This window comes from Mauremys reevesii, linkage group 16 (genome assembly GCF_016161935.1).
Source record: "Mauremys reevesii isolate NIE-2019 linkage group 16, ASM1616193v1, whole genome shotgun sequence".
NCBI lineage: Eukaryota > Metazoa > Chordata > Testudines > Geoemydidae > Mauremys > Mauremys reevesii.
The window spans coordinates 25604243-25630986 of NC_052638.1; the positions used below are offsets into that span (position 1 = coordinate 25604243).

General features: G+C 40.2%; 1 protein-coding gene across 1 annotated transcript in view; it reads right to left on the reverse strand.

The window, feature by feature from the left end:
- PEPD (peptidase D) overlaps window positions 1-26744 on the reverse strand; it is a 232864-nt gene that overhangs the window by 3653 nt on the left and 202467 nt on the right. Inside the window, exons 13-14 of the mRNA XM_039503186.1 lie at window positions 22888-23072; window positions 6479-6670 (exon numbers count right to left, since the gene is read on the reverse strand). Of these exons, the coding sequence (XP_039359120.1) occupies window positions 6479-6670; window positions 22888-23072 (377 nt within the window). The remainder of the gene's footprint in view (window positions 1-6478; window positions 6671-22887; window positions 23073-26744) is intronic.

The window sequence follows — 26744 nt, forward strand, 5'->3', positions numbered from 1 at the left end:
AGTAATGTAGGCATTGTCCTTCATACACCACTCTCCTATCAAGTGTGGTGGCATGACCTATTTAAATAGATAAGATTGCACAATTGTGTAACTCCAGCAGCAGACCTTCACGGGGTTGACTCAATGGACCAAATCCTGCCCGCAGCAGCAGTCTCATGGGTAAAGCCAAGGACACGATGTGGGTTAAATAGTTTTCATCAGCTAAATATGTAACCAGCCTAATACACTGTTTTCCAGACTCACTAATATAGTGAGGTGCTCTGGGCTGGATGTCCTGTGTTGTCTGCCAAGTGAAGGGTGCTGTCACACACATCTAGTTCTTATCGCTATAATATGTTAAAGCTTCTGAGGGTCTAAAAACACAGTTCTGATTCACATATACAGTTAAACAAACAGTTCAGGTTAACATTATGTCAGACCCCAGACATGGTTAGAAAAGTCACATGGGATACAGCTGCTGGGAGTCCCACCTGTGAAACAATGGAAAAATACGGCCCATAGAAGCTACTATGCAAATTAAATTAGCATAAACACTGCACTCAGATTAAAGGAACTGAGCATCTGCCTTGAGAAGTTTGAGAGAGCACTCTAGAGAAGCAGATGGACAGAGGTAAGGGGAGGGATTCTGATGCCTTCCACTGACACACACCAGCATATTTGTTATTTTTAAGGTTACAAGTTTATCACACAAGAAATGTGTATGTTTACACCAAATGGCAACAGAGCACTGAATAGTCTGCAGTAGTTATTTCTTATAGATATATTTCTTAGGGCAGGTCTACACTAAGGGCGGGGGTCGAACTAGAGTACGCAAGTTCAGCTACGTGAATAGCGTAGCTGAATTCGAAGTACCCTAGTTCGAACTACTCACCCGTCCAGACGCCGCGGAATTGAAGTCTGCAGCTCCAAGGTCAACTCCGCCACCGCCTTTTGCAGTGGTGGAGTACCGGAGTCGACCGCGGCGCTTCCGGAGTTCGAACTATCGCGTCCAGATTAGACGCGATAGTTCGAACTCCGAGAAGTCGAACTCACCGCGTCGACCCGGCTGGTAAGTGTAGACTAGCCCTTATAGATAGTACAGTCTAGTATAAAATCCTACCTGCTGAAAATCCAAAGATTAAGACTGCCACATTACTACATTCCAGCATTACTACAGAGTGACACTTCCTCATTATCTCAGCCTGACCAGTCTCCCCTTTCCTGCACACAGCATGTTCTCATTTCAGCCACACTTTCTATCAATGGTCCATTCCTAATTTATAGACAGTTAATAAATTAGTAGCTATCTTCTTGCAAAACGTTTTATAACATGTTTTTCGGACACTATTAAACTTGCATGATGGGAAATATTAAGAAGCAGACAAGCATGTTTGTGATGATAATGAATCATTTTTCAATCATTACTAGTAATCTGTTTCATTCTGTAACATCCATTTACCACAAACACAGGAAGTGAGCTCAGCCTTATGTAAATTAAAAGTAAGTAGAACTACTACTACATTGCTCTGTGAACCAAATAAAAAAGCAATTCAATGCCCCGGTATAAGTGCAAAAAGGAAATTTTTCTGCCTTTTAATTGCGCTTAATGTTTATTTCTGAATTAAACAGTGACATTTTGAAAAATAATACCATAACATTAGCGTGTTTTCAAGGTCTTGGAATATGTAAAGCAATTTGCTTTTAAATGAGAACAATTTGCAAATCTAAGCAGGAAATAAATTTAAAAACCCATTTAAAATTCAGTTGTGATTCAGTGTTTTTACAGACAGACATACAGAGTTTACACATATTAATTTGGTTGCTAGCTCAATGAACAACTAATGCTATGGGGCAATATGAAGCCTGAGGAGAGACTGAACATAATAGGTCAAAATCAGATTGGATGGTTTTGCCGGGTTTTAGAGAAAACATCACATGAACAGCCTAGATCAGTAATCAGCTTATGAGAAATGGAAATCTCAAACCCCAATACATGTGAAAGATAAGCTCAGAGGGTACTGTTTAGAGCTAGGGTATCAGCCTTCCACTTTCCCTTGGGGAAACCAGCCATTTTTCCTGCATGATAAATAAAACCACAGTGGACTTTCTAAATTGGACAATCATTTGTATGATGGAAGCATCTAGAGGACCCAGATGAGACTGGTGCCACGTTGTATTATACACTGTACAAATATCTGATAAGACACAGTCCTTGCCCCACATAACTTACAATCCAAATAGACAGGACAAAGGACATGAGAAAGAAAAATCATCTTAATTTTACAGGTAGGGAACTAAGGGACAAAGAGAGAAAGTGACTTGCCTAAATTCACACTGGAAATCTGTGGCAGAACAAGGAATTGAACCCAGGTTTCCTGAGTCCCAGTCTAGTATTTTACCCTCAGGACCATCCTTACTCTCCAAAGTGGCACAATTAATAATATAGACTTTAACTTCTTGCCTACCTCCAGGAAAACAGTGATGCAAATAAATCCATTTTTGACCCCAAATCAAATCATTAAGTCTGAGCACATTAGTTGCACCCATAAAGTGTGCACGAACCTGTCACACACATGGGTCATTTGGACATCTATGTATAGGACTTGCACTCGTTTTGCAGGTGCAGTTTAGGCTCCCAGGGCCAGATTAAATTTTGTGGGCCCGGCGCCGAACATATTTGTGGGCCCCCTTGGAGGCAATGGAGCATGGCACGGGGAGGTCAGTCCCTGGAGCAAGGGGCCAGCCAGAGGCAATGGGGTGGGGCATGGCAGGGGAGGCCCCACCCAGCGCGAGGGCACTATTTACAAACCGGCAGTTGCCAGATGCACAGTGGCCCACCCGGCCCTGTGCTGCCAGCGTGCCCCTTCCCCTCATGCTGCCTGACCTCACAGCCCCTCCCCCCCCCCAACTCCCTATGGCCAGAGGCCTCTTGGACCCACTATTCCCAGCGCCCCCCCAGACCCACCTACAAATGCACAGTGCCCTACACACCACCACCCTCCACAGAACCCCCACTCCCTAGTGCCCCAACACACACACAGATCTTCCCTGCCCCTTCACAGCGCAGCACGCCCCAGACCCACTCCCTGCATCCTGGCCGCATTCACCAGCCTTGCTGGGAGGCGACTGTGTCTGCCTGGCTGAGCCGGCAGCGCAGCCAGGGCTGGTCCCAGGGCTGGAAATCGCTCCGGCCCCTTGGGAGTGGCGTGATCAGCCAGGCTAGGACCTGCCCCAGCTGGGGTCCCTCAAGACGCACTTGCCTGGAGGGGCCCAGGGAAGCCCTCCACACTGTTCCTCCCCCACACACACCTGGGGCCCCACAGGTGGGGGGAAGCAGAGACTGCCCAGAGCTGGAGGTGCACTGGGGTCCGGCCGGGGGGCTGAGAAGAGCAGGGGGTGTGGCCAGGGGGCAGACAGGAGCCCTTGGCCAGCTGGTGGGCAGGCTGAGAGGAGCAAGTGGTGGGCGGGGGGAGCCAGCGGGGTCTCGGGGCACAGTGCAAGTGGAGCAGGCCGGGGCCCCTTCTGAGCATGGTCCCAGCTCCATGGAGCCACTGTAAACTCGGCACCGGGCACCCACATTGGAGCTCTGTGTTGTCTCTTCTTTCTTACTTTCTCCTGGAGCTTTACTTGCATTCTGCTTCCTCTCTTTGGCCAACTCTAAGCATTAGTGGTTAGAATAAAGGCCACAAACCTTCCTCTCTAATTCTTTCTGTTCTCAACAGTGAAAAGACTAACAAAGGCTCAGGTTCTCTACTGATTGGGATGGGTGGGGATGAGAAAGAGGTCGTTCCTGCATTTCTATGCTCCACCATGCTACCTGGGAGACAAGAATTCCCAGTGGTGGGTCCTCTTCTATGGAAATTGCTCCTGCCAGAAATATGTCTAAGCCTTCTACTGACCACATTTAGAGTGTGATGAAGCATGCATGAGAGCTGTTCAACAGTTTCACTACCTAAAATCTCCCACAGAAAACAGTGCTGGGTGCTGAACAGTTTTGAAAGTCTGGCCACTTATTTACGTGCTCACTGCAGGTTCTGGAATCTCCTGTCTCTTACTGGCTAAGTTACGCTTTGCAGCATTACATTAGGGAATTTGCTTCCTTTTTTGGAATCCTTTTTTTGCTATTCAATTTAATTTTTGTAAAGTAAAGCCAGACACTATAGTGATGAGCCTCATACATTATCATCAATTATTGGTACTGCAGACAACTTTCTGAGATCTTTTTAGTTTGTAGAGGATAATTCTCCTGAAATGCGTTTGGAAGCGGTATTAACTCAGCCTGTATAAATGAAAATAAACTAGAATGCAGTTACTAAGAACTAAGTAACATTCACTGGAGAGTATCTTTCATCTCCCAGTTCTCAATCACATTAAGAGCTAGAGTTAGAAGGACTGTCAAGGTATTTTTATTGTATTACTTTTAAACTTTGCTGTAAAATTTAGACGTATTTCAGGTTTAGAAACTTATTTCAATTTTTTTTCCTGGACAGACTTAAATAACACCAGCTAGCTGTGTTTGTTTTGTTATCTTAAATAATAAGTGAGGATTGGAAACTGAGGTTGGTGCTCAATCCTTTCCTGTGCACCAATCCCCTTGGCCAATTCAGAGGCCCAATCCAGTTCTTCTTAGATGGAAACAGCAGTCATCATTAAGGGAGATAAAGCAAAAATTAGGGAAGGGATTGGATTTGGGGGGCTCATGGAACCCCCTGGAGGGAAACATTTACAGTTCAACACATGAAGAGTGAGTTAGTTGGGCAACAACTTAGAAATGCTGGGCTCATGGATACAAGCAGAAAATGGACTGTTCTACTCCAAACACACCCAATGGGAGTCCATGTATCCCCCCACATGCTCTGTCCTGCAGAGTTAAAACACAAACATGTGTTCCTCCTTTGGGGTGTTTGCACCAATACAGTGAATAATGGGGGTTTTAGTTGAATATTTCCAAGATAAGAGAGCCAGGATTCAATCCAATTACTAAATGGTTCCCAAAGTCTGTTCTTGGGATAAGTAACAAAAACCCAGCCTACTTTCATGGTGGTGTTTAACTGGGAAAGGGCGTCTACATTGTCCCTTTAAAACAGTTTTAAGGGTCAAATACAATATGACACGCTCAAAGTTAGAAAATGCAGAGTTAAACATAACACACTCCCTTCATTCATCAGGATCATGACTGGCTGGCAAGTACTGACAAAAGAAATAACAAGGTAAGATAACATCCCAAATTACACACCAGAGGGTAAAGTCCCACATCGTGTGATAAGATTATATACTTTGGATATAGTACTTTTAAAGCTAGTTGTATAGTAGAGTGGATGACTCAGAGGATTGGTAATGGAATATGGAACCTTTTGTTTCTAGGTTGGCGGTTCAAAGCCAGCTCAGATCAACAGCGGTGAAGCTGTTACTAGCAGATGACTGTTTGGTGGATTATGATAAATTAGTTGGTGATAGCAATACAGACAATTCCTAAATCACCACCACAATTGCCACTAACTGTTGTCCTTGCTGAGAGTCTCAGCAGATAAGCCAAGGAGCGCCCGGCTGAACTAGAAGCCTCTCCACCAATTAAGGGATATACTGACAAGGGGAAGCTCCAATTCCTACTGCTTGTGTTGTTTCTTGACTGTGGAAGAACACAGGATTTACAGTCTTCAGAGTGTCAATCTGACACCTTTCAAAAATGCTAAATTTGCTAACAAGAAAAGTATCTGAAGGCATCTAACCGGTTAAACGGGTTCTAGAGTGAAGTTAGTGAGGTGAGAAGTGTCACAGACAGCATGATGCTTATTTACATACACACCAGCCATTAGGATATAAATGATAATTTGAGGTCATTAGTGGTGCAAGACTCATACCCCATAGCCTCTATTCTGAGACAGCCATCCTCCCCCATGCACAATCTGCCAGGTAGGCCTTGCAATATGGAGCCTGAGCAGCCAAGGTCAAACTTACATGCTCATGAAAACCCTGAACTTCCCTACATAGCATCTCACCATTCTTGGTGCACAAGTTTCAGGACAACTATAATCCTGCTCAAGTATTTTTTCAGTTCTTTACTAATGCCACGCTGGATTAAGGAACACAAGGCTTTCCTTCCACAGCAGAAGTGAACACTTCTCTTTGTGTTGCTGGCGTGAGGAGAAACTAAGTCAGCAATATGAACCTTAGTATCTTGTTTCATAATGTACAAGTTTCTTTGCCTTGCCCTGTAGACATGCCACCTATTTAACATGCAGCCAGTTAGTGATGGAGGAGAGTACTTCTATCAGTGAAGAAAATGGGCCTCCAGTTAATCTGAGGTGAATGAGTTCAAGAACGAATTTAGAAAGCATGCAGTTGGGCTGAGGGATTCAACTGACAAAGTGCCCTCTGCAGAAATAGTTTCCTTCATAATGTATTACATTTTCTAAAACAAATTTCTTCCTGCACATGCATGAAAAGACAAAGCCAAAAATCTGCCAGAACCATTATCTAACCCAGTGAAGTTACTCACCCCACCAAATCTTCGAAAACGCTGCAGGACTTCATTATTGATGAAACAAGACTGTGAAGGATCATTGAGTGCTTGGTCCAACAGGTGGTCAATAAAGTAAATGCCTGGTTCCACGGTCAGCACCATGCCTTCCTTAAGAATGCGGGCAGTTCTCAAACTTTTGAGGCCTGGCAGGTCAATGCGGTCAACTCCCTAGGAAAGAAGCATTTGTTTTAAATGAGAGAAAAATAAACCCACAGTTAGCCTTTTATTATAACTCTTCTGTGTTGAGTCCTCTAAGGACGTATGAAAACCCAGAAAGGCTAGAAATGGAGTTGGAAGCAGAGGACTGAAATAACACAATACAACCATCTCTATCTTAACTTTCACATCCATTTGCACTTCAAACAAATAGATTCACAGCTTTAAATTCAGCTGTGTAAACGGAGCTTTTTTTCCCACTGTGTAAATGCTGGCTCACCATTTTACTTGGTATTGAACTCCCACCTTGTTTACCCCTTTAGAAAAATAAAAACTATTTGTATGATTTCTTTCCCCCGCACCCTTTCTAAAGCATTTCCAATGTAACATTTTAAAATAAGTTATAAATCTTAAAAAATGGGCCCATTTTATTGCTGAAGGAATTGAATTATGGACAATTGTCTAAGGTTATGCAAATCAATATCCTTATTGAATGTTATTAAAATGCATTTATGACTGTGATTCAAAAAGCAGTGAGTCTACAACAGTTCTCATCTTGAGTGACTTCACAACGGCAGTCCATTTGGAACTAGATTTTTTCAGATTCAGACTTTCAGGCAACATGGGGCTGAACATGATTTTACTGAAAACATAGTCGAAGCAATCAAGTTCTGACAAGTAAAACATTCTCTTCTTTCCAAGAGTTGGTGAAGTACAATGATATATGAAGACATGCTTAATCAAGAAATTAGAAGCACTGCAGAGACTGGTTGAGGATATTAATAATCTTCCCCAAAATGTGCCAGGTATTGCAACACCTGAATAAAAATAAATCTCACTCTCTTCAATTAAAACATCAAAATCCTTTGTGTCTTCAACACAGTCTCAGCAGCAAAATATTGTGATGACCAATATATGGATGATAGGGCTGCAACCCTGCTAGCACTTACATATGTAAAGTTAAGAACCTGTATTTCCACTGAAGCCAATGGGACTACTCATGTGAGTAGAGTCAAGCATGAATGGAAGTGTTTGCAGGGTAAGGATATTCTCCTCTCTGGTCTTCACAGAGCTTTGCTAATTCATCCCTTAAAGCTAACATCCTTGTCCATAGTGTGCTTAGAACTGTTAGTACCGCTATTCATAATGGTGAAGTGAACACTTCCTTTCTCCAGGGATTAAGCAGGTTTCCTCTCCAGTACCCTCAGCCTTTGTCAGCTGAGGGGCAGAGGCTAGGCATAAAAGTGAAGCAAGGTATGTCAGGTGGCAGAATGAGGGGCCCAAATCAGCCATATTTTAGTTTTCAGTGAACTGTCTCCTTTCAAAGTGTATAATACTCACATTACCTCTATTTGCTCAAAAGCTCTGATTTTCAGTTCCGAGAAAGCTTATTTCTCATCAATACTAAATGGCAATTTCAAGCAATAAAGTCTATTTTATTTTTGCCAGTCACCTAAATTGTATTTGGGGTTTCCCGTTTGGGGTATTTAGTCTCTTCTCATGTATGATGTCTACCCTGGCCAATATTTTCAAAGGTGGGTGCATAATCCATATTTAAGTAGCTAAAAGAATGGCCTGATTTTCAGATATGATTTTCACTTCTATCACTGACTTCAGTGGCAATTGTGGGTACTGCAGCCTCTGAAAATAAGGCCACTGTTATTTAGGAATCGTGTTTTGAACATTTCCAGTGTATATCTGATAAACCCAGTCTCATTTGTTTGCTTTCGTGGGTTTTGATCAGGATTTTATGATTATTATTCACCAGGTTTAATCTAAAACAGGGCAGCTCAGATGTAATCATCTTGCTGAGCTATGATTGGGAGACAATCACTATTTAAAATTTGTATATGTCTTAAATGCTGAAATGATCAATACGTTACTTATTTAAGATCTATTTATAATTGAACAGAGATGGAGCATCTTTCCTTCATTGCTGTCCCGTGAGCTATGTCATCTTGGTCTCATTTTGTAATGCTTAAAGCCAAGGAAATAAGGGCATCCAGTTTTGTGGATTAATCTCTTTCATGAGCTGTAAAGAATTAGATTAGTAGAGGGCCCTTTTGGAGTTTTTACAAATATATCTAAGCAGCTTTATACAAACTTCCCCCAAACTAACAAACCATATTTGACTTTTATCTCCCCAATTTTGGTTTTAAATTCCTTTTTGCAAATCATTCCAAGCCATTTGCTAGATAAATTGATATACAATGAAAATAACCAAGATGCCAAAAAAACTCTGAAGGCATCATTGACACTGTTTTTGTAATTATTACTTTCCACTTAAAACAAATGAGATGAGACACGACACATTTTCTTATAAAAAAGTATTGGTGCTCGCTGTTAAGCTCTCTAAGTTCAGCTTTTAGAACGAGGCACAGATGCTTTATCTGTCCTGCTTGCAATCAAATACTGCATTTAATACTTCCTCCCAAGAGATGACAAATGTTTGCTATCAATACACACACAGTAATTTACAACTGCTCTGTGGCAATCTGCTGTTTCTGACAGCAAAGTATTTTTGCTCTAAGTTCCAATCCCAGGTTCTTTGGATTTTAGTAGCGGCTGGGGACGTGGTTATGGGGTAAGGCTAAATTTGTGCACCAAAATGTCACGGGAGACAACCTCCAGCAGAGAGTAAAGATTGGGGAGATCAGATTTTCAAAGTTACAAATCAAGAACCCTGTTGCTGGGGCTGAAGTGGGGGAGTTAAAAGGCACTCTTTGAGGGGGGGGGCAGCTAAGTGTGCACTGGAGGGTTTGGCAATGTGTGCAAGAAAAAGGAAATAAGGCCAGTTCCTCCTCTTCCTCGCTCAACCCAAGAGCACCCTCCTTTTCCCATGTGTAAGGCAGAACTAGTTAGTAGCTTATTAGAGGCCTTGTGCGTGGGGAAGGAAAAGGGGCAGGGTATCAATATGTGACAGGCTAGGGTGGAAGAGATCTCTCTCTCTCTCTAGGTACATTCAGGGTATGTCTACATTACAACTGGAAGTGTGATTGCAGCTGGGTAGACATGCCCACACTAGCCGTAATCTAGCTAATGAGTTAAAAAAGGCAGCGAAGACATGGTGGCACAGAGCATGGCCTGGGCTAGCAACATGGTAAGTACTCTGGGTTCCAGGTGCGCTTGTACAACCCATGCCACCATATCTTCACTGATATTTTTAGCCACATTAAGCTAGATTACAATTAGCACAGGTATGCCTACCTAAACTGCAATCCCCATTAATTGCAGTGTAGACATATCCTTATCATGCTCACCACTCTGATATTTGAGTACCTTACACGGTACCTGTTTTTTTAGACATACTAGCACTCATCTCATTGGTTATCAAATTCACCAGCCCAGGTGGCTGGCAGCTTCTCTGAGCGTGTCTACACTGCAATTAAAAACCCACAGCTGGTCTGTGCTTGCCGGGCTTGTGGGGCCCAGGCTAAGGGACTGTTTAATTGCAGTGTAGACGTTCAAGCTTGGACTGCAGCCCGAGCTCTGGGACCCTCCTCGCAGGGGTCTTATAGCCCGGGCTCCAGCCCAAGATCTACACCACAATTAAACAGACCTTTAGCCCAACCCTGGTCTTTAATTGCAGTGTAGACATATCCTTTAAGTGCGGAGTCTGTTCAGGCTATTTACAAAAACTGGGCTAAACCAACTTTTTTCTGTAAAGCTGGCAGGGTCCCTGGGGCAGGCCTGAAAATAGGAACACTGCTGTTTCCAGGGCCACCCTACTAAAGACCATACTGTATTGGGTGTATAACCCGGCAGGCAAAATGTCCCATTGACCCCAGAATCCTCTGTTAGATTTTCTCCCTTTTATAACTGAAGTTTCCATATAGCATTCTCACCCAAATAACTAACACTTTGAATCAAGCACTGAATACTCTATAGCATTGCTGCTTGTTGAGAGCTGAAATGGAGGATCAAAATGAGAGTGCTGCATCACTAGACTTTATTATTTGTATTGCAGTAGTGCCTAGGAGCCCAGTCATGGCCCAAGACCCCATTGTGCTAGGTGCTGTACAAGCAACAAAAAGGCAATCCCTGCCCCAAAGAGAAATGTAGAACAACAGTACAGTAAACATCTTAGCACCATGCACCTAAAAAGGTACATTCAGTGGTATCTTGGGAAGCCTTGCTTTTGAAGAACTGTTTATCTTACTGTACACATCAAGCAACAAACAGTATCCAAAACCATAGTCTAGCCCTGTGATTTTATTTTGAAGTTCTATTTGCATTTGAAAATTGGTTCAGGCCCACGGTAAGCACAGATGTATGACACTGTCATTTGCAAGCGTTCTCCTGCCAAGAACATTGGATTCCAATTAATGGTTCATGTAAGGTAACAAAAAACAGCAAGTCTAGGCAACAAGCACTGTCAAGGGAACAACAGAATTATTATGTAAACTGAGTATTCTACTATGTGATCAAAATAAAAGTTCAAATTAAGATAAGTGGGCAGTAATATGAAATACAGATTTCTTTTGGAATAAAAAGGAAATTCGGAGGTGAAAAAAGACATCGATTATCTCTTAGTAAAAGGATCCAATTAAAACTAAAGGGCTGCCTCAGTACATGGACATCTTGCCATCAACAGGAGTTGATAAGAATAAAAATAACAATAATACAATATGTTATAAGTACTTTTTCCACTAAGGGATCCAAAGTGTTTTATTAACTTAGGGTCCAGTCCTGGTAACATTACCAGATGTAATGCTTATATGTAATTGGGTAGTTCCAGTGAGGTTAGTGTCCCCAGTCCGCGGGTCCTCAAGTTGTGCTTGGCACAGGACCTAAGAGGGAGCCCCAGGCATGTGCTAGCTGTATCAGCTGCTAATGGCTCCCCAAGGGCCCATTATATCAGACAGGGATTGCCTGAGTGTAGAGATGCTCTGGTCACATCCTTCCACAGCCCTCACAGAGAATCCATATCAGCCTGATTAGGATAGCTCAAAGTGGCTGTAGCAGGGACCAAGATCTGGTCCAATATCACTATTTGTAGTGAACTCTGGGCAATATTCACAGGGCTAGGCTCTTAGACTGTTTCAAACTATACATTGGTACTTTTTCTTATTAAGTTGCCATGGGATCTTTAGCTAGCACAAGTTGTTGGGATCTCAGTTTTAGATCACATCCAGTGCACTGCAGTCATGACTATGTTCTCTAATTAAAAATCAAATATTATTTAAATAATCATACTAACAACATTTCTATTATACTAAATCTATATTAAAAATAAGAGTTAAGTTGTTCTATCAGTCACCCATTGTTCACATCTATGTCTAACGAGCTCATTTATTGTAGGGAAAAAAAAAGAGTCCTGAATGGCTAACAATAAAATAAAACCTTGAATTTCATACAATTTGTCTCTTGGTCCCTTCTCCCTAAATCCTTGGTTCTCTTGCTCAGTGAATTAAGTAATCTCCAGTTACCATTCTGTCTGGGTTTTATCGACAGCCCTAGCAGACTCCAGCCAGCTAAAGGAGCTGCTAGTCAACTGAGTTTGAAACTGACAGCAGGTTAGATGAGTACCTGCTTCAAGCACGATACAATTCTCCTGGAATTTGGGAGACACAGTTTCCTTTTCTGGAGGATAATCTAATTACTTGTCAGAGCTTTTGGGATGCAACTAGAAGTTAACACTGGGGAAACTGAGACCACAATGTAATTTAGCTATTTTTATGTTAAAAAGTTTTTCTTCTTTTCATAGGCACCAAGTTCAAACTGCACTCTAAACTTTCCCTGCAATGACTGGAAGAGCATCAGGAAGCAGAATTATCTGTCATTTATTACAAGTAGCACTGGATGTTTGGAGTCAGGTACAGTGGGATTTTAATCTACTCCTGTAACTTGGTTCTGATCTCAACTTCCCATGTCATTTTTGCTTCCCCATTCTCAGATGTCACTAGGTTCCCCTGCTGCCATTATGAAAGTACTGGGAAATACTGAATGTTTTTTCTATTTCAACAGATTTAATACAACTCAAGAATGAGAGTAAGTGGCAGATACTGAATGGTAAAATCACCATGTTGGCAGCTACAATATAATCAGAAAGAATAGGAGAACATTAATACTCAATGTTTTAATACTCAAATGACTTTTTTGTGTTACAGACAGAGAACATCTGTAGGATATTCTGGGCTTTTTCTTTTGTGGGCCTTTTGTCATTAACATTGATAGGAATTGCCTTTGTAAGAACCCAAAGGCACAAAACTGGAAACTCACCCCATAATAATACTTTTTACGGCTTATTTTCTGTATATTGTTTAAAAGATAACTACACCTCTACCCCGATATAACGCTGTCCTCGGGAGCCAAAAAATCTTACCGCGTTATAGGTGAAACCGCGTTATATTGAACTTGCTTTGATTTGCCGGAGTGTGCAGCCCCGTCCCCCCGGAGCACTGTTTTACCATGTTATATCCAAATTTGTGTTATATCAAGTCACGTTATATTGGGGTAGAGATGTATATTATCACAATCTTTTACATAAAAATCATAACCTGCACATACTGTAAATTGTTCTGAATACACCCACCTATGTATGTTAGTCCTTGTTAAAAAACAGAGATGGACTGACACTGCAAAATTCAGATCTAAACTCCCCCTCCCAAATGTAAAGGTTTTTTGACTGAGTATTAATGAAAAAGAAACACAAAACAAAATCAGTTTCCTGATATTCAAATGAAGGGGTAAAGATCCTGAGAAGTCAAAGTTTCATAACTCGGTTGGTAAGGGGCTGCATTGTATCATGAACGAGCTTTCTTCCTTTTCTGTTTATGTTAAAAACCGTTTTTTCTACTACAACCTGTAAATCCAAAAACTTTAGAATAAGCCCTTGCAGAAAAGGCCCTTTGGGACTTGATAGAGAATGATAACTTTTCTCCACATCTGTAAAACTACATAGCCAGAGTATAATACTCCATTGAATTATATAGGTTGCTTTAAAAGTCTTATAGAAAGGACCTATTCTGTACTAAACACCTTGGTTTTTCAGGCTAATTTCTGTAGAACCTGATTGGTTTCATCCCTATTAAAGTCTATAGGATTTTTCCACATGGGAAGCCTTTGCAAATTTTCTTCTTGGCAATACTTTTCCTGCTCATTGCCAAGGTGGCCCACATGGCAGTATACTGCAGAAAAGGGGCTGAATTAAAATGAAAAGATAAAGAAAGAGAAGCAAGTACCTCCTTATCTTCACTCCAGATACACAATTTATTACAGTGATAAGGATGAACTCAGAACTAACCCTACACAAGTGATTGTCAAAGGGGAATCATCTTCAAACGAGTGAGCTGCTAGTGGCGTTCCACACGGATCAGTTCTTGGCCCTATGCTATTTTAACATTTTTATTAATCACCTGAAAGAAAACAAAATCATTACTGATATAAAGTTTGCCCATGACACACAAATTGTGGGAGTGATCAATAATGAGGAGGACAGGTCCCTGGTACAGAACAATCTGGATCATTTGGTAAGCAGGGTGCATACAAACAATATGCATTTTAGTATGGCTAATTGTAAATGTATAATCTAAGAACAAGGAACATAGGCAATTAAGACTAGAGATGTTCAAAGTAAAGATACATTCTACAACTTTTTTTTATAACTTGAGATGTCCAAGGGACAGCTGTTAACCCAATTTAAATTAACTGATTTGTTATTGCAGAAAGCCTTAAAATATACTTAGCGTTTTACAGAGCCTTACAGTCAATCAATACAACATGAAATTGAAACACCTCAAGAATCAAGAGACAAGGAATTGGGATTTAAAAGAAAATTTCAACCATATCTTCTGATGTAAAATGTTTAACATTTTTCAACTGAACAGGCTCAAATCCTCATTTATATACCATAAAGAATTTACTCAGAAAACAAATGAAAGTGTGTGGGAAAACTGTATCCATGATTAAATGCTACGGTTGACACCAAACCCAATGGCGATTTCGTACTCTGAAGTTAGCTTTTTCTGACTAAGGGCCAGATTTTCCTGAAGTACTTAGCATATACCACTAGGCCCAGATTTTCAAGCCTGCTCAACTCCCATTTAGGACCCTAAATGAAGCAGCCAAATTTTCAAAAGCGTTCAGTATCCCACAGCTCCCATCAAGAAGTACGCTATTTAGGGCAAGGTTTTCCATGAGAGCGGCTCACTGCAGAGAACTTCTTAAAACCAGGGCACTTATTTAGGTCCTTAAATGGGAGCTGTTGGGTGTTAAATTCTTTTGAAAATCTGGCCATAAATGTAGTTTATATACCACCAACATTGTTTGCCAAAACTAAAAGCTTTTACAAAGCAACGAAAGAAAGATAATATATATATTTTGAACAAAACATTATCTTTATAGGATATTTGCATACATTTTGCAGTGTTGCTATCAGGGTAAGAAAGTGCTTACTGAATGCTGCATGTGAAAGCTGCTTACTGGAAAAAAATATTACTGCCAATTTTGCAAAAACCTGATTACTAATGAATAACTAATCTAAGATAACAATGTCTGGAATCAGTTTTTGGAACACAGCATACTTTGTGAGGGATAGAAATTAGGAAATGAAAAACTTACTGTATTATTCCAAATTTAGCTGCTTATACTTGAAAAATAGTTGAATAATAAGTACTTGGAAAGTTTTTCTTTTTTAGAATTTTTGAAAGCATTACAAATTATTTTCAGTCAAAAGCAAGTAACTTCTTCTTGGCTAATTAGAAAATAGGACAGGATATGGCAAGCATGTGCATAGAGTGTAATAAGCATAGAAACAGCATTGTGAAATTCCTCATAAAAGCAGCCTACTTGGTAAATGTTAAACACACCAAAAGAACTTCACAATCTATAAAATATATTTAAAATGTATCATCTCCTCATAAGAAAATGAAACATAGCCAAGACCCTTCTTTTAGTTAACATGGACAAGCGCTGTGTTCATGCTGCAGTGTCCAACTGTGTATATTTATAATTTAATCAAGAAAAATACTGTAGAAAGGTTGATGGTTAATTCAGATGTGTGCAGAATTACTTGCATTGATTTCCTGATTCAACATTGGTAGTATTATAGCCTAAACTCTGCACAGAATTCACAGAGGCAGACGTTAAAGTGCCTCAGAGACCAAAATTTTAGAAGTTTTCTTCCTTTCCTCAAACCCCCAATCCATCATATTTTCAAAACCAAACTAATTTTGGACCTGTAATTTTACATGCTCAATCATTTGTAGATAGAGTTATCTAGTCATCTGAAATGTGAACATAATATAAGAATAGCCATACTGGGTCAGAGCAATGGCCCATCTAGCCCAATATCCTTTCTTCCAACAATGGACAGTGCCAGATTTTTCAAAGGGAACAAATAGAATAGAGCAATTATTGAGTGATCCATCCCGTCATTCAGTCCCAGCTTCTGGCAGTGAGAGGTTTAGGGACACAGCGCACAGGATTGCATCCCTGACCATCTTGCTGGTATCCTGGTATCCTCCAGGAACGTATCTAATTCTTTTTGGAACCCAGTTATATTTTTGGCCTTCACAACATCCCCTGGCAATGAGTTCCACAGGTTGACTGTACATAGCATGAAGTACTTCTTCCTTGTTTTTGTTTTAAACTTGCTGCCTCTGAATTTCATTGGGCGACCTCTGCTTCTTATGTTACGTGAAGGAGTAAATAGCAATCCCTTATTCACTTTCTCCACACCGTTCATGATTTTATAACTCTCTACCATATCCCCCACCTTAGAAAAGAGACTCCTAAGTGCTAGTCTATACTACCGCAGTAAATCGATCTAAGTTACGCGAATAACTTACGTGGCTACATTGCGCTGTGTCGACAGGACAGTGTCTCTTGTCAACTTCTCTTATGCTTCTCAGGGAGATGGAGTACACAAATCGATGGGAGAGTGAGTACACAAATCGATGGGAGAGCGCTCACCCAGCGATTTAGTGTGTCTTCACCACACCCGCTAAATTGACATTGATTGGCACGACATGCATTGATTGCAGCAGCGCCAATGTACCGGTGCAGTAAAATGAATAGTCCTAGTCCTTTTAATCTCTCCTTATATGAAACCTGCTCCATATTCCTCCATACCTCAGTTTTGTTGCCCTTCTCTGTCCTTTTTCCAATACTAATATCTCTTTTTTGAGCTGGGCTGTTCAGAACTGTATGCAGTATTCAAGGTGTGAGTGTACCATGGATTTATATAGTGCCATTATAATATTTTCTGTCCCTTTCCTAATGGTTCATAACAGTGTTAACTTTGTTGACTGATGCTGCACACTGAACGGGTTAGGTATGCAAATGTTTAATTTGAGAATGAAATTCCATGACTATATGCACTCAATCTATATTCAACTTCAGTGTTTGTTCGTAAAGTTAGCATACAATTATACTCATTTTACAAACATGCAACCGAGCGCTTAATGTATTTGAAATCTTTTCCCTAAATTCCTATGCACTCACAACTGACTGCATCTGCAAAACTGCAGACACAGATTAGTCAGAATTTGAATATACAGCCCTTAAAATAGATTGTACAATGTACAAGAGAACTAACATTTGTTAATTTTGATTTATGTATATAAACAACTCCTTTCCCGAAACACATAAGGGAAAAGAAAGCAACTCTGTATGCTATATGAGCGTTTGTAGAAACTGGATCACTGCAACTGAATGTGGTGGGTCCTTGTCCAGCTGGTTGGAAGTATAGGGGTTGTTTGCCCTTATATGGGGTCCCTTCTCCAAATGGAGGTGGCGAGCAGAATCTACCTGGACAGAGCAGGAAGGAACAGGAAGTGGCTGGATCAGGTGGTGTGGAAGATGTCTAGTGGAGGTACTTCTCACAGAGGGGATATGGTTCTCAAATGAAATGGATTGGAAGGGGATTTAGAAGAAAGCATCCCTTTAAAGAAGCTGGAGAAGTGGGGGTTCGGGGCTCCTAACATCTGGTGCAGGTGGGAGCCAATTCCCCATCCTTTTTCCAGACCCATTCATCCTCATATGAGGGGGCCCAGAAACAGGCTGGCTGGAACCAGGTTGGGTTGTAAGAGGGCTGACAGCAACTCTTCCAAGTAGGGGGGGAAACAATTAAGGAACTAATGATGACCTGCTCAAAACAATTTATTGCTGGTTATTCCCAGATATTCTACGTGAATAAAGTTGCAGTCTAATTAAATCACATCCATTGCATCTTGTCTTTCTTCTGGTGCAGCTGGAACAACTACTGATTTGTAATGAAGAAAGGTCTGTGATGGAGCAGAAGGATCTGTTGCTTTATATCTAATTGAAGAACAATTCTGGGTTTTCCCGCTGTATGTGAGGCTCTGGCCTTAGAAAATGTATATCCTGTAGTTAATTTTAAAAGTGCAAGAGATATCCTACTTTACTAATTCCTCTCACCTGTTCTAAAACTTACTTGGCTCTCAGGCCTGCAAAAGATTACACAAACATTCAACTATAAGTGGAAGTAGTTTCACTACTCATATTCTTAAAGTCAAAACTACTCACATGCTTAAAGTTAAGTATGGGCATCAGTATATGAAGCATAAGAATGGCCATCCTGGGTCAGACCAATGGTCCATCTAGCCCAGCATACTGTCTTCCAATGGTGGCCAATGCCACGTGCTTCAGAGGGAATGAACGGACCAGGGCAAATACTGAGTGATCCATCCCATTGTTCACTCCCAGCTTCTGTTAGAAGCTTATGACACCCAGAGCATGGGGTTGTGTCCCTGATCATCTTGGCTAATAGCCATTGATGGATCTATCCTCCATGAACTTATCTAATGCTTTTTTGAACCCAATTATAGTTTTGGCCTTCACAACATTCCCTGGCAATGAGTTCCAAAGGTTGACTGTGCGTTGACTGGGGTCTTAGATTCTGGAGTCCACTAGCAGATCTCCCTTGAGTCTGCCAAGTCGCTCCTGCAATGAGTGTTCAATGCCAACATGAGGTGAGAGAACAGCATGGAGAGAGGGCACTAACTGTCTGTGCCATATAAGTTAGCGATGAAGCTTTGCACACAGCAAAGGGTTCAATTTAATTTTTGTTTCTTTTTCATTAAATTAAAACTGAAAAGCCCATTCCAGTACACTCGCATTTCTGTAATTTTGTGTCAGTCATTAACTATACACCGTAATGTTTAAAATAAAACATAGCTTCAAATGTTTACGTATGATTTCTTCCCTCGCCTTAAAAAGCAGCCTCAATCCTCAAAGAGCAGCCATTATGTGGCATAACTAAGATAATGTGAAACCCTGTGGTTTATTGGGGAGAAATCTAACACAGCTTTCAAATGACATCTCCATCAGTATTTAACATCGTAACTGTGAAATGTAGCTTTTAAAAAAGAAACATCCAATAGGATCGTGGTACATGAATGACCCCCCCCACCCCAACATAAACATGATCCTAAATATATTAATATCATGCCTAAAAAGCTCCTGTAACTGATTTCTAACATTTCTAATAATGTATGATACATTATTGAAAATACTTTTTTCTTAAAATCTTGTGATACTAAAAAAATAAAAAACAAGGAAAAATCTTAGACTGTTGCGAACGTCTCATTGTTGAGTGTAGAATTATACTATCTCTTCTTTCAGGCACTATTAATGTTCTACACTCAACAATGAGACGTTCGCAACAGTCTAAAAAACAAACTGTAAAATCTTAGACTGTTGCGAACGTCTCAATGTTGAGTGTAGAATTATACTATCTCTTGTTTCAGGCACTATTAATTTTGTACACTCAACAATGCTCATTGTTGAGTGTAGAATTATACTATCTCTTCTTTCAGGCACTATTAATGTTCTACACTCAACAATGAGACGTTCGCAACAGTCTAAAAAACAAACTGTAACTGCCAAGGAGTTTGGCTGATATGATAATAAATAAAGCTAGTTTCAATATTTTCGGAAAGATTTTTCCTTGTTTTTTATTTTTTTAGTATCACAAGATTTTAAGAAAAAAGTATTTTCAATAATGTATCATACATTATTAGAAATGTTAGAAATCAGTTACAGGAGCTTTTTAGGCATGATATTAATATATTTAGGATCATGTTTATGTTGGGGTGGGGGGGTCATTCATGTACCACGATCCTATTGGATGTTTCTTTTTTAAAAGCTACATTTCACAGTTATGATGTTAAATACTGATGGAGATGTCATTTGAAAGCTGTGTTAGATTTCTCCCCAATAAACCACAGGGTTTCACATTATCTTAGTTATGCCACATAATGGCTGCTCTTTGAGGATTGAGGCTGCTTTTTAAGGCGAGGGAAGAAATCATACGTAAACATTTGAAGCTATGTTTTATTTTAAACATTACGGTGTATAGTTAATGACTGACACAAAATTACAGAAATGCGAGTGTACTGGAATGGGCTTTTCAGTTTTAATTTAATGAAAAAGAAACAAAAATTAAATTGAACCCTTTGCTGTGTGCAAAGCTTCATCGCTAACTTATATGGCACAGACAGTTAGTGCCCTCTCTCCATGCTGTTCTCTCACCTCATGTTGGCATTGAACACTCATCGCAGGAGCGACTTGGCAGACTCAAGGGAGATCTGCTAGTGGACTCCAGAATCTCATCATATTAATTTTGGGGGAAATGATAACTACTGTCAAATTCACATAGCACTCAGAGAATGCATTTAATACACAAAAATTGTTCTTCTAATTCTAGGAAATGATGTTATTAATGCTCTGAAAAGCCTATCAGTCATTCTTCTATATTAGGGCTTGTCTACACTTAAAATGCTGCAGTAGTGTAGCTGTATCGCTAAAGCTGCGCTGCTGTAGCACTTCAGTGAAGACACTACCTACACCGATAGAAGGTGTTCTCCCTTGGCATAGGTACTCCACCTCCTTGAGAGGCAGTAGCAAGGTCAATGAGAGAATTCTCCTGTCAACCTAGCACTGCCTACACAGGGGGTTACGGTCGATTTAATTGCATTGCTCTGGGGTGTGGATTTTTCATATCCCTGAATACTGACCTAATTTCCTTACATAGACCAGGCCTTAATCAGACTTTGCATTGACACACACATTACATCATTATTTAGTATATTTTATCATGGTTATTTTCTGTTATTATTCTGTTGTTATTCTAGTCAGGCTTTAAGACATTTGTCACCCATCTTTTAAGAACAAGAGAAGTTGCATATCGTGCTTGTACTTGAGAAAGAAAACTTTTCAGTGCTCTTCAACTAAGTGGCCAAAATATGATTACATGTAAAGATCAACTAGTGACTGGAGAAAGCAATTCTTTCTGCATAGGTATGTATGTACACTCACACCAGAGCCTTATGTTCTTCTCCTATGTAGTCTAAACCAATTATTATGCAGTAGCAGCAGTTGTGGACTAAGAACTGATGCAAGAATCCCACTCAAGCTGACTCTCACACTAACAAACCACATTCACTTTTAAACTCTTTTTCCTTTTCAGAAAAATATGCATTTTAAAATTGAACCGAAGAGAGAAAAATGTATGAGCCACATAGTTTTGTTTAAAATTAGCAATAAAAGGATAGAGAAAAACATTTTAATAGCAACCAGTTGCCTCAGGAGACTCTCCTTCTGCAACGTGTGTAGTATAGACACAACAGTCATGCTCTTAGGTTTGAAAAGATTGCAAAGGGTTGTGGAGAGACCTAACAGTCCGGTTCTTTCTACGCCTACTGCTGATCAATACACTGAGTGACACACTACAGCCAATGAATATATGGTGGCCCATGTTGGAAAAATAAGCTAATGATTCACTGGAACTAGACTTCAATGTAGGAAGATGGGTAGCCAGGGAAAAGCCCGTGGGCAGGTGTTTGGGAGGGACCGCCTCCTCCGTTCAAGAGATGTTTCTCCGTTTCGCAAAGTATCTTTCCTCTAAAAATCCCCATGAAAGAACTGCAGGGATGTGCATTATGTATTGACAAGGTGTGTGCTCCTCGCAGGTGTGTGTTTTATTTTTTCAGGCATATCTGCATCTACTCTGGCAAGAGTTTGTCATCAGTCCCATGTAGGGGCTTATCCTGCATTGCTGCCAGAGAGTGGGCTCTGTCACCTCCAACACCATTCAGACTTGAAGACACTCAGCTTCTCGCAGGAACCGTGCAGGTTCAGAATAAATGTAGACTTTAAAATGGCATTTCCTAGGAGGTAAATGTTTTTTGAAGCATGTGTCAAGGCTGGGAGTGTTGATACTGAGCCTACTCATAGGTAAAAAAAAACCATTTTGTTTGAAATGTTGCATATTCTCAAATGTGTATTTTTGCATCAATCCCTCTAAAATTGCTCAGACCACAATAGAGGTGCTGGCTAATGAACAGAAGTATTAGCAATTATTGTTGGAAATGAAGGGAAACAGGGATATTGTGTCTTATGGGATTTCACAAGACGCAGGTTGACTATAGCTTCAGAGTACATTTTAAATTTTGCAGTGGAAAAATCAGAGGCCTTCATAGGTCTCACTGCTGCGTTGCCATTGGGTGTTAGTCACATCTTTATCATACGCCTCTTCTACAACGGCAGCACCCCAGCTACCCAACCTCATGCTCTCACTAACAGAAGTTGGTCCAATAGAAGATATTACCTCTCCCACCTTGCCAACTTAACTCTGTCCATTGCTTTTACTCTCTCCACCTCCATTTCCACCCCTCACCCATGCAGTTTCTGTCCCCACTCCCTTCCCTTACTCCAACAATTTCTTCCTTTTCTCCATTAACAAATGCCCTCCTACAAACTAAATTTTTAACATAAAATACATACACATGCAAAATGATGGCTCTACCAAGCGGTGTGCCAACTGTTACCCTGATAACCCTGCTTCAAAATACCATCCTTAAAACGTTGGGGTTTTTTTTTGGTGTGGTCTTTTTAGATCATAAACTCTTTGAGGCACGGAACACATCCTGCTGCATGAGCACACTGCTGATCACGCAGCTGCTGCTGAATAAATAGATGCAACAAATGGACCAACTGAAAATAAAACACACTCTTGGCCTTATTCATAGGAGTATTAGGAATGCTAAGAATCCCCGCAGCATGAGTAGGCATTTCATAGGAGCATTTCATGTGTTGATGAAATTATCATTTAATTTCAGGAAAACCACATGAAATACCACACCAGCAAAGAAAAACTTCAGTGCACATTAATTCCTAACCAGAGAAGACACTACTCACTGTGAAACTAAAAGAAAAGCCTACTTAAGTCAGAAGGGTTAATCTGCAAATCAGCTAGCACTAACCTCTGGGTAGCCTCCAACATCGTGCACATCAATTCCAAGTAGATGTCCAAGTCCGTGTGGCATAAATATTGCACCCAGATGAACCTTCACCATGTCATCTACATTGCCTTTCAGGATGCCAATTTTAGTCAGCTCTTCCAGATGGACTCTGTCTGCCAGACGGTGCATATCAGGCCAGCCGACCCCTTAGAGAGCAGAAAAAAGCAGTTGTGTTAACTATTTCTAGATATTTTTAAATAAAACATTCAGAAAAGCAGAAGAAATATACCCAGCGCCCTTCACATCGTATTTTTTTTTTTTTTTTTTTTTTTTTAAAAAGGAGGTAGGTAGAGTATCCATTTTAGCAGGAAAACATTTCAAATAGAAACAAACAGCTAACATGGGTATGCAAAAATGGCTGATGGTCAACAAGAAACCAATGAAATATAACCGGATTTGAATAAGATTTTTTTGCTAAATTGTATGTGTTTGCTCATGTCTGTGCAAACATTAATATACCCATGAGTTTTCAGAAAGACCATCAATGGGTAAAACATAGCCAGTTATTTGAAATGCAGAGCATAAATTAACAACATAATTATATTTAATTATAATCAGTTCTCTCATGGTGAACATACTGGTTAGGACATTTGAAATGGCTGTCACTTTTCTGTGTATATACCAGATTTATAGCCTGTGTCTTTCTGGCAAAAACACTTTCCAGAAATTAATGACTCCCTTGTTCTTTCCCCCAGCAAATGGACTGTGTAAAAGTCAAGTCCTCCAGTACGTACAATAAAGGACCATTACAACATACTGCTGGTAGCCTATAAGTAGAGTATCAGGACACATTACATATCTATTATTTTTGTGTATTATACAATATCATTTCACTAAAACTGCTGAGAGGGTCTTTTCAACTGTTGGTAACACAGTATACTATCTTAATTAGTTCACCAAGGGTTTGAGTCATCATCAATAATTACAGTTGGAGAACTAAGGTAACTAGGAGTAAAGTACAGCAACCAGTATTTTCCTTGTTCAAATTTGGCATGGCTACACAAAAATCAGCAATTTTTATATCCAGCCTCCCCACTTCAACTATCATTTGTTTTACCCCAGTGGAACATCCAGCTTTGAGGTCCTGTTAACATTACTGTCATGTCATAATTACAACAGAAATTTCTGCTAAATATAATAAAGTTGCAAAGTGAGAAATACTTCACTCCCATAGCAGGGCTCAAATAAAATTCATACTTGTCGTGTGTCTTTGGAATAAAGGTCAGGAGCAGGATGAGCAGCACTGTATGTCTACTGTCATCAGATTTGTTTAGCATTGCAAACTATCCAAACATGACCCAATGCATCCCAAAGAGTTTCCACTAATAGGAACTGCTCAATTGATCATAGAGTCAAGTTAGGTGACATGCAGAATCATTTATTTCAGCTATCGGATTAGTCCCACATTGTTAGACTTTTACACTCTTTCTTCAAGTGTTGCATAGATTTGAACACTGGTTACACTAATATTCAACTCTCTAGGTTTGTCTGGTATTATTCCACAGCTACTTCGTAACAGATTCCACATCTATTATATGTTAAATTGCATCAATATAATCTTGGCTGTATAGTAAATTATTTTCAGAGTGGTAGCCGTGTTAGTCTGCATCAGCAAAAAGAACGTGCAAAAGCTTACACCTAAATAAATTTGTTAGTCTCTAAGGCAGGGGTCTCCAATGCGGTGCCTGTGGGTGCCATGGTGCCCACCAGGGCATCTAAGTGTGCCTGCATATTGGCCGGCGGACGAGCATCTGCCGAAATTCAGCAGCATTTTGGCGGCAACACCTTTGGATGACGCTGCTTGTCGGCGGCATTTCGGTAGATGCTTGTCTGCCACCACGGTCCTCCGTGCCTGCCAGACAAAAAAGGTTGGGGACCGCTGCTCTAAGGTGCCACAAGTACTCCTCGTTCTTTTTAGTAAATTACTGTATCATGTCTGGTTTTCTTCTTACTTTGTAGACTTAGAAGTATATGCTTCCTGTATTCAATTTCTATGTGGTAAACATCACTGTTCCCACATATCTCTGACTTCCTGACTCCCTCGGTATCAGTGTGAGCTTAGGAGGTCCAGTGATGAACCTTTCTGGTGACCTCTGGACATACAGAATTCTTAAGATGTTTGAGTCCCTGGTGTTTCATTTATTCCTTTGTTTGGTCCAAGAGAAGCATACTATGGAAGATTTTCAAAGGTACAAATGAGAGTTAAATCCCATTGACGTTCAGTGGAAACTGGCAGCCTAAGGCCTAAGTGCCTTTGAAAATCTCTCTTCTGCGTCTGCTTTTTAGGTTAGGACTAAGCCCTGGTCTATACTATAGTTAGATTGACTATAGAGTTATGTCAACCTAACTCTAAGTATCTACACTAAAACATAGCTCCCATCAATGCAACTCACCCACTTCATCAACTTAACTCCACCTTCCCAAGAGGCGTAGTGCTTAGGTCAATGTAGTCAGGCTGACGTAGTGTCAATGTAGACACAGTGCTGCTTACACTGATTGTTGCTGCCTTTCAGGAGCTGTTCCACAATGGTAATTAAATTGGTGCCAGCGCTCCTGGTGAGGATGTGCACCGGCCACACAAGGAACATAGATTTCTGTGAAATGTCAGTTAAATCTCGGTTTCCACACATGAAAATTTGTGAAGTAAAACTAAAATGAGATTTTAAACATGGATTGAATTATACCTGTGTATCAAAGAAAGAATAGGCTTCTCACCCCCCTCGAGCTCTAGATAAATTTCACTCCCTGTAATTCTGCGTCATCGAATTATAACTACGTTACGTATGTAACTTCACTTTATGGAGCACCCATTTAGGTTTCTTGACATTTGGTGAGTTTCAGTGTTATTTGCACAATATCATTACCAGAAATAGACTAAGAAACTAGTAGATATGCAAAAAATGGTAGAAAAGCAGCTTTTAAACAAATAGAAAATAAAATAAAACTTTGTTGTTAACATTAGGAATGAAAAGATGTGCTGTTCACTTAAATTTTCTGGCACAACTGTGACTACAAGTTTGCTGATTGGTTCTTTTAGAGATCTTTAACTTAGACTAAACTCTCAAATTTTAAAATCAATCCTTTGATATTAGAAAAAAATCTGCATGGAGATGAAGTTGAGTAGCAATAACAATCTGCCTTGAGATACAGAATATGAATTTTTCGTGTCAGCAATTCTACTTTCTGTACATTGCTAATACACAATCATGAACATTTCATTTAGGACCATATTCAGTGCAGTTGCAGTGGTGTAACTGAGGTCAGCATTTGGTCAGCGTATGAAATGGAAAGCTCTGAATAACTTGTTTCAATGAATTTAAAATGAGGCCTCTCCAAGCACTAACAGCATCTGGTATTTGTAGAGTATTAGAGAAAAATGGTGCTGAGTAGAGCAGACTTCATGTAAACAGGCAAGGTTGCAAGCTTCCTTATACAACCTTGCAGAATATAATGCACCTCAATTCTGACTCATAACATCCCTTTGCCTTTATTTGGCATATGGAATCAATGATAGCAAACTATGGGTGCATTTTTTGTGATGTGAAGAAGCATCCACAGGAGTCAAAACGACAATCTGAAAATTACATAGGAAGTTCTACTGCTAACAACAGGCATTAGGAGACATTTTCCAACCATAAATTAAATCTTCAAAAATATACATCCTTAATAGGCAATAAAGTTTGAGAAAGTGGACCATTAAAATGCTCTAATTAAGAAGTGCTTTACTGATTATTTTAAATGCAAGTCCTAGCTGAGCATTTGAACCAACTGCTGAGAACAATTTTGGACTCTTTCTTTTAGCTGAGAAGGAATTAAAT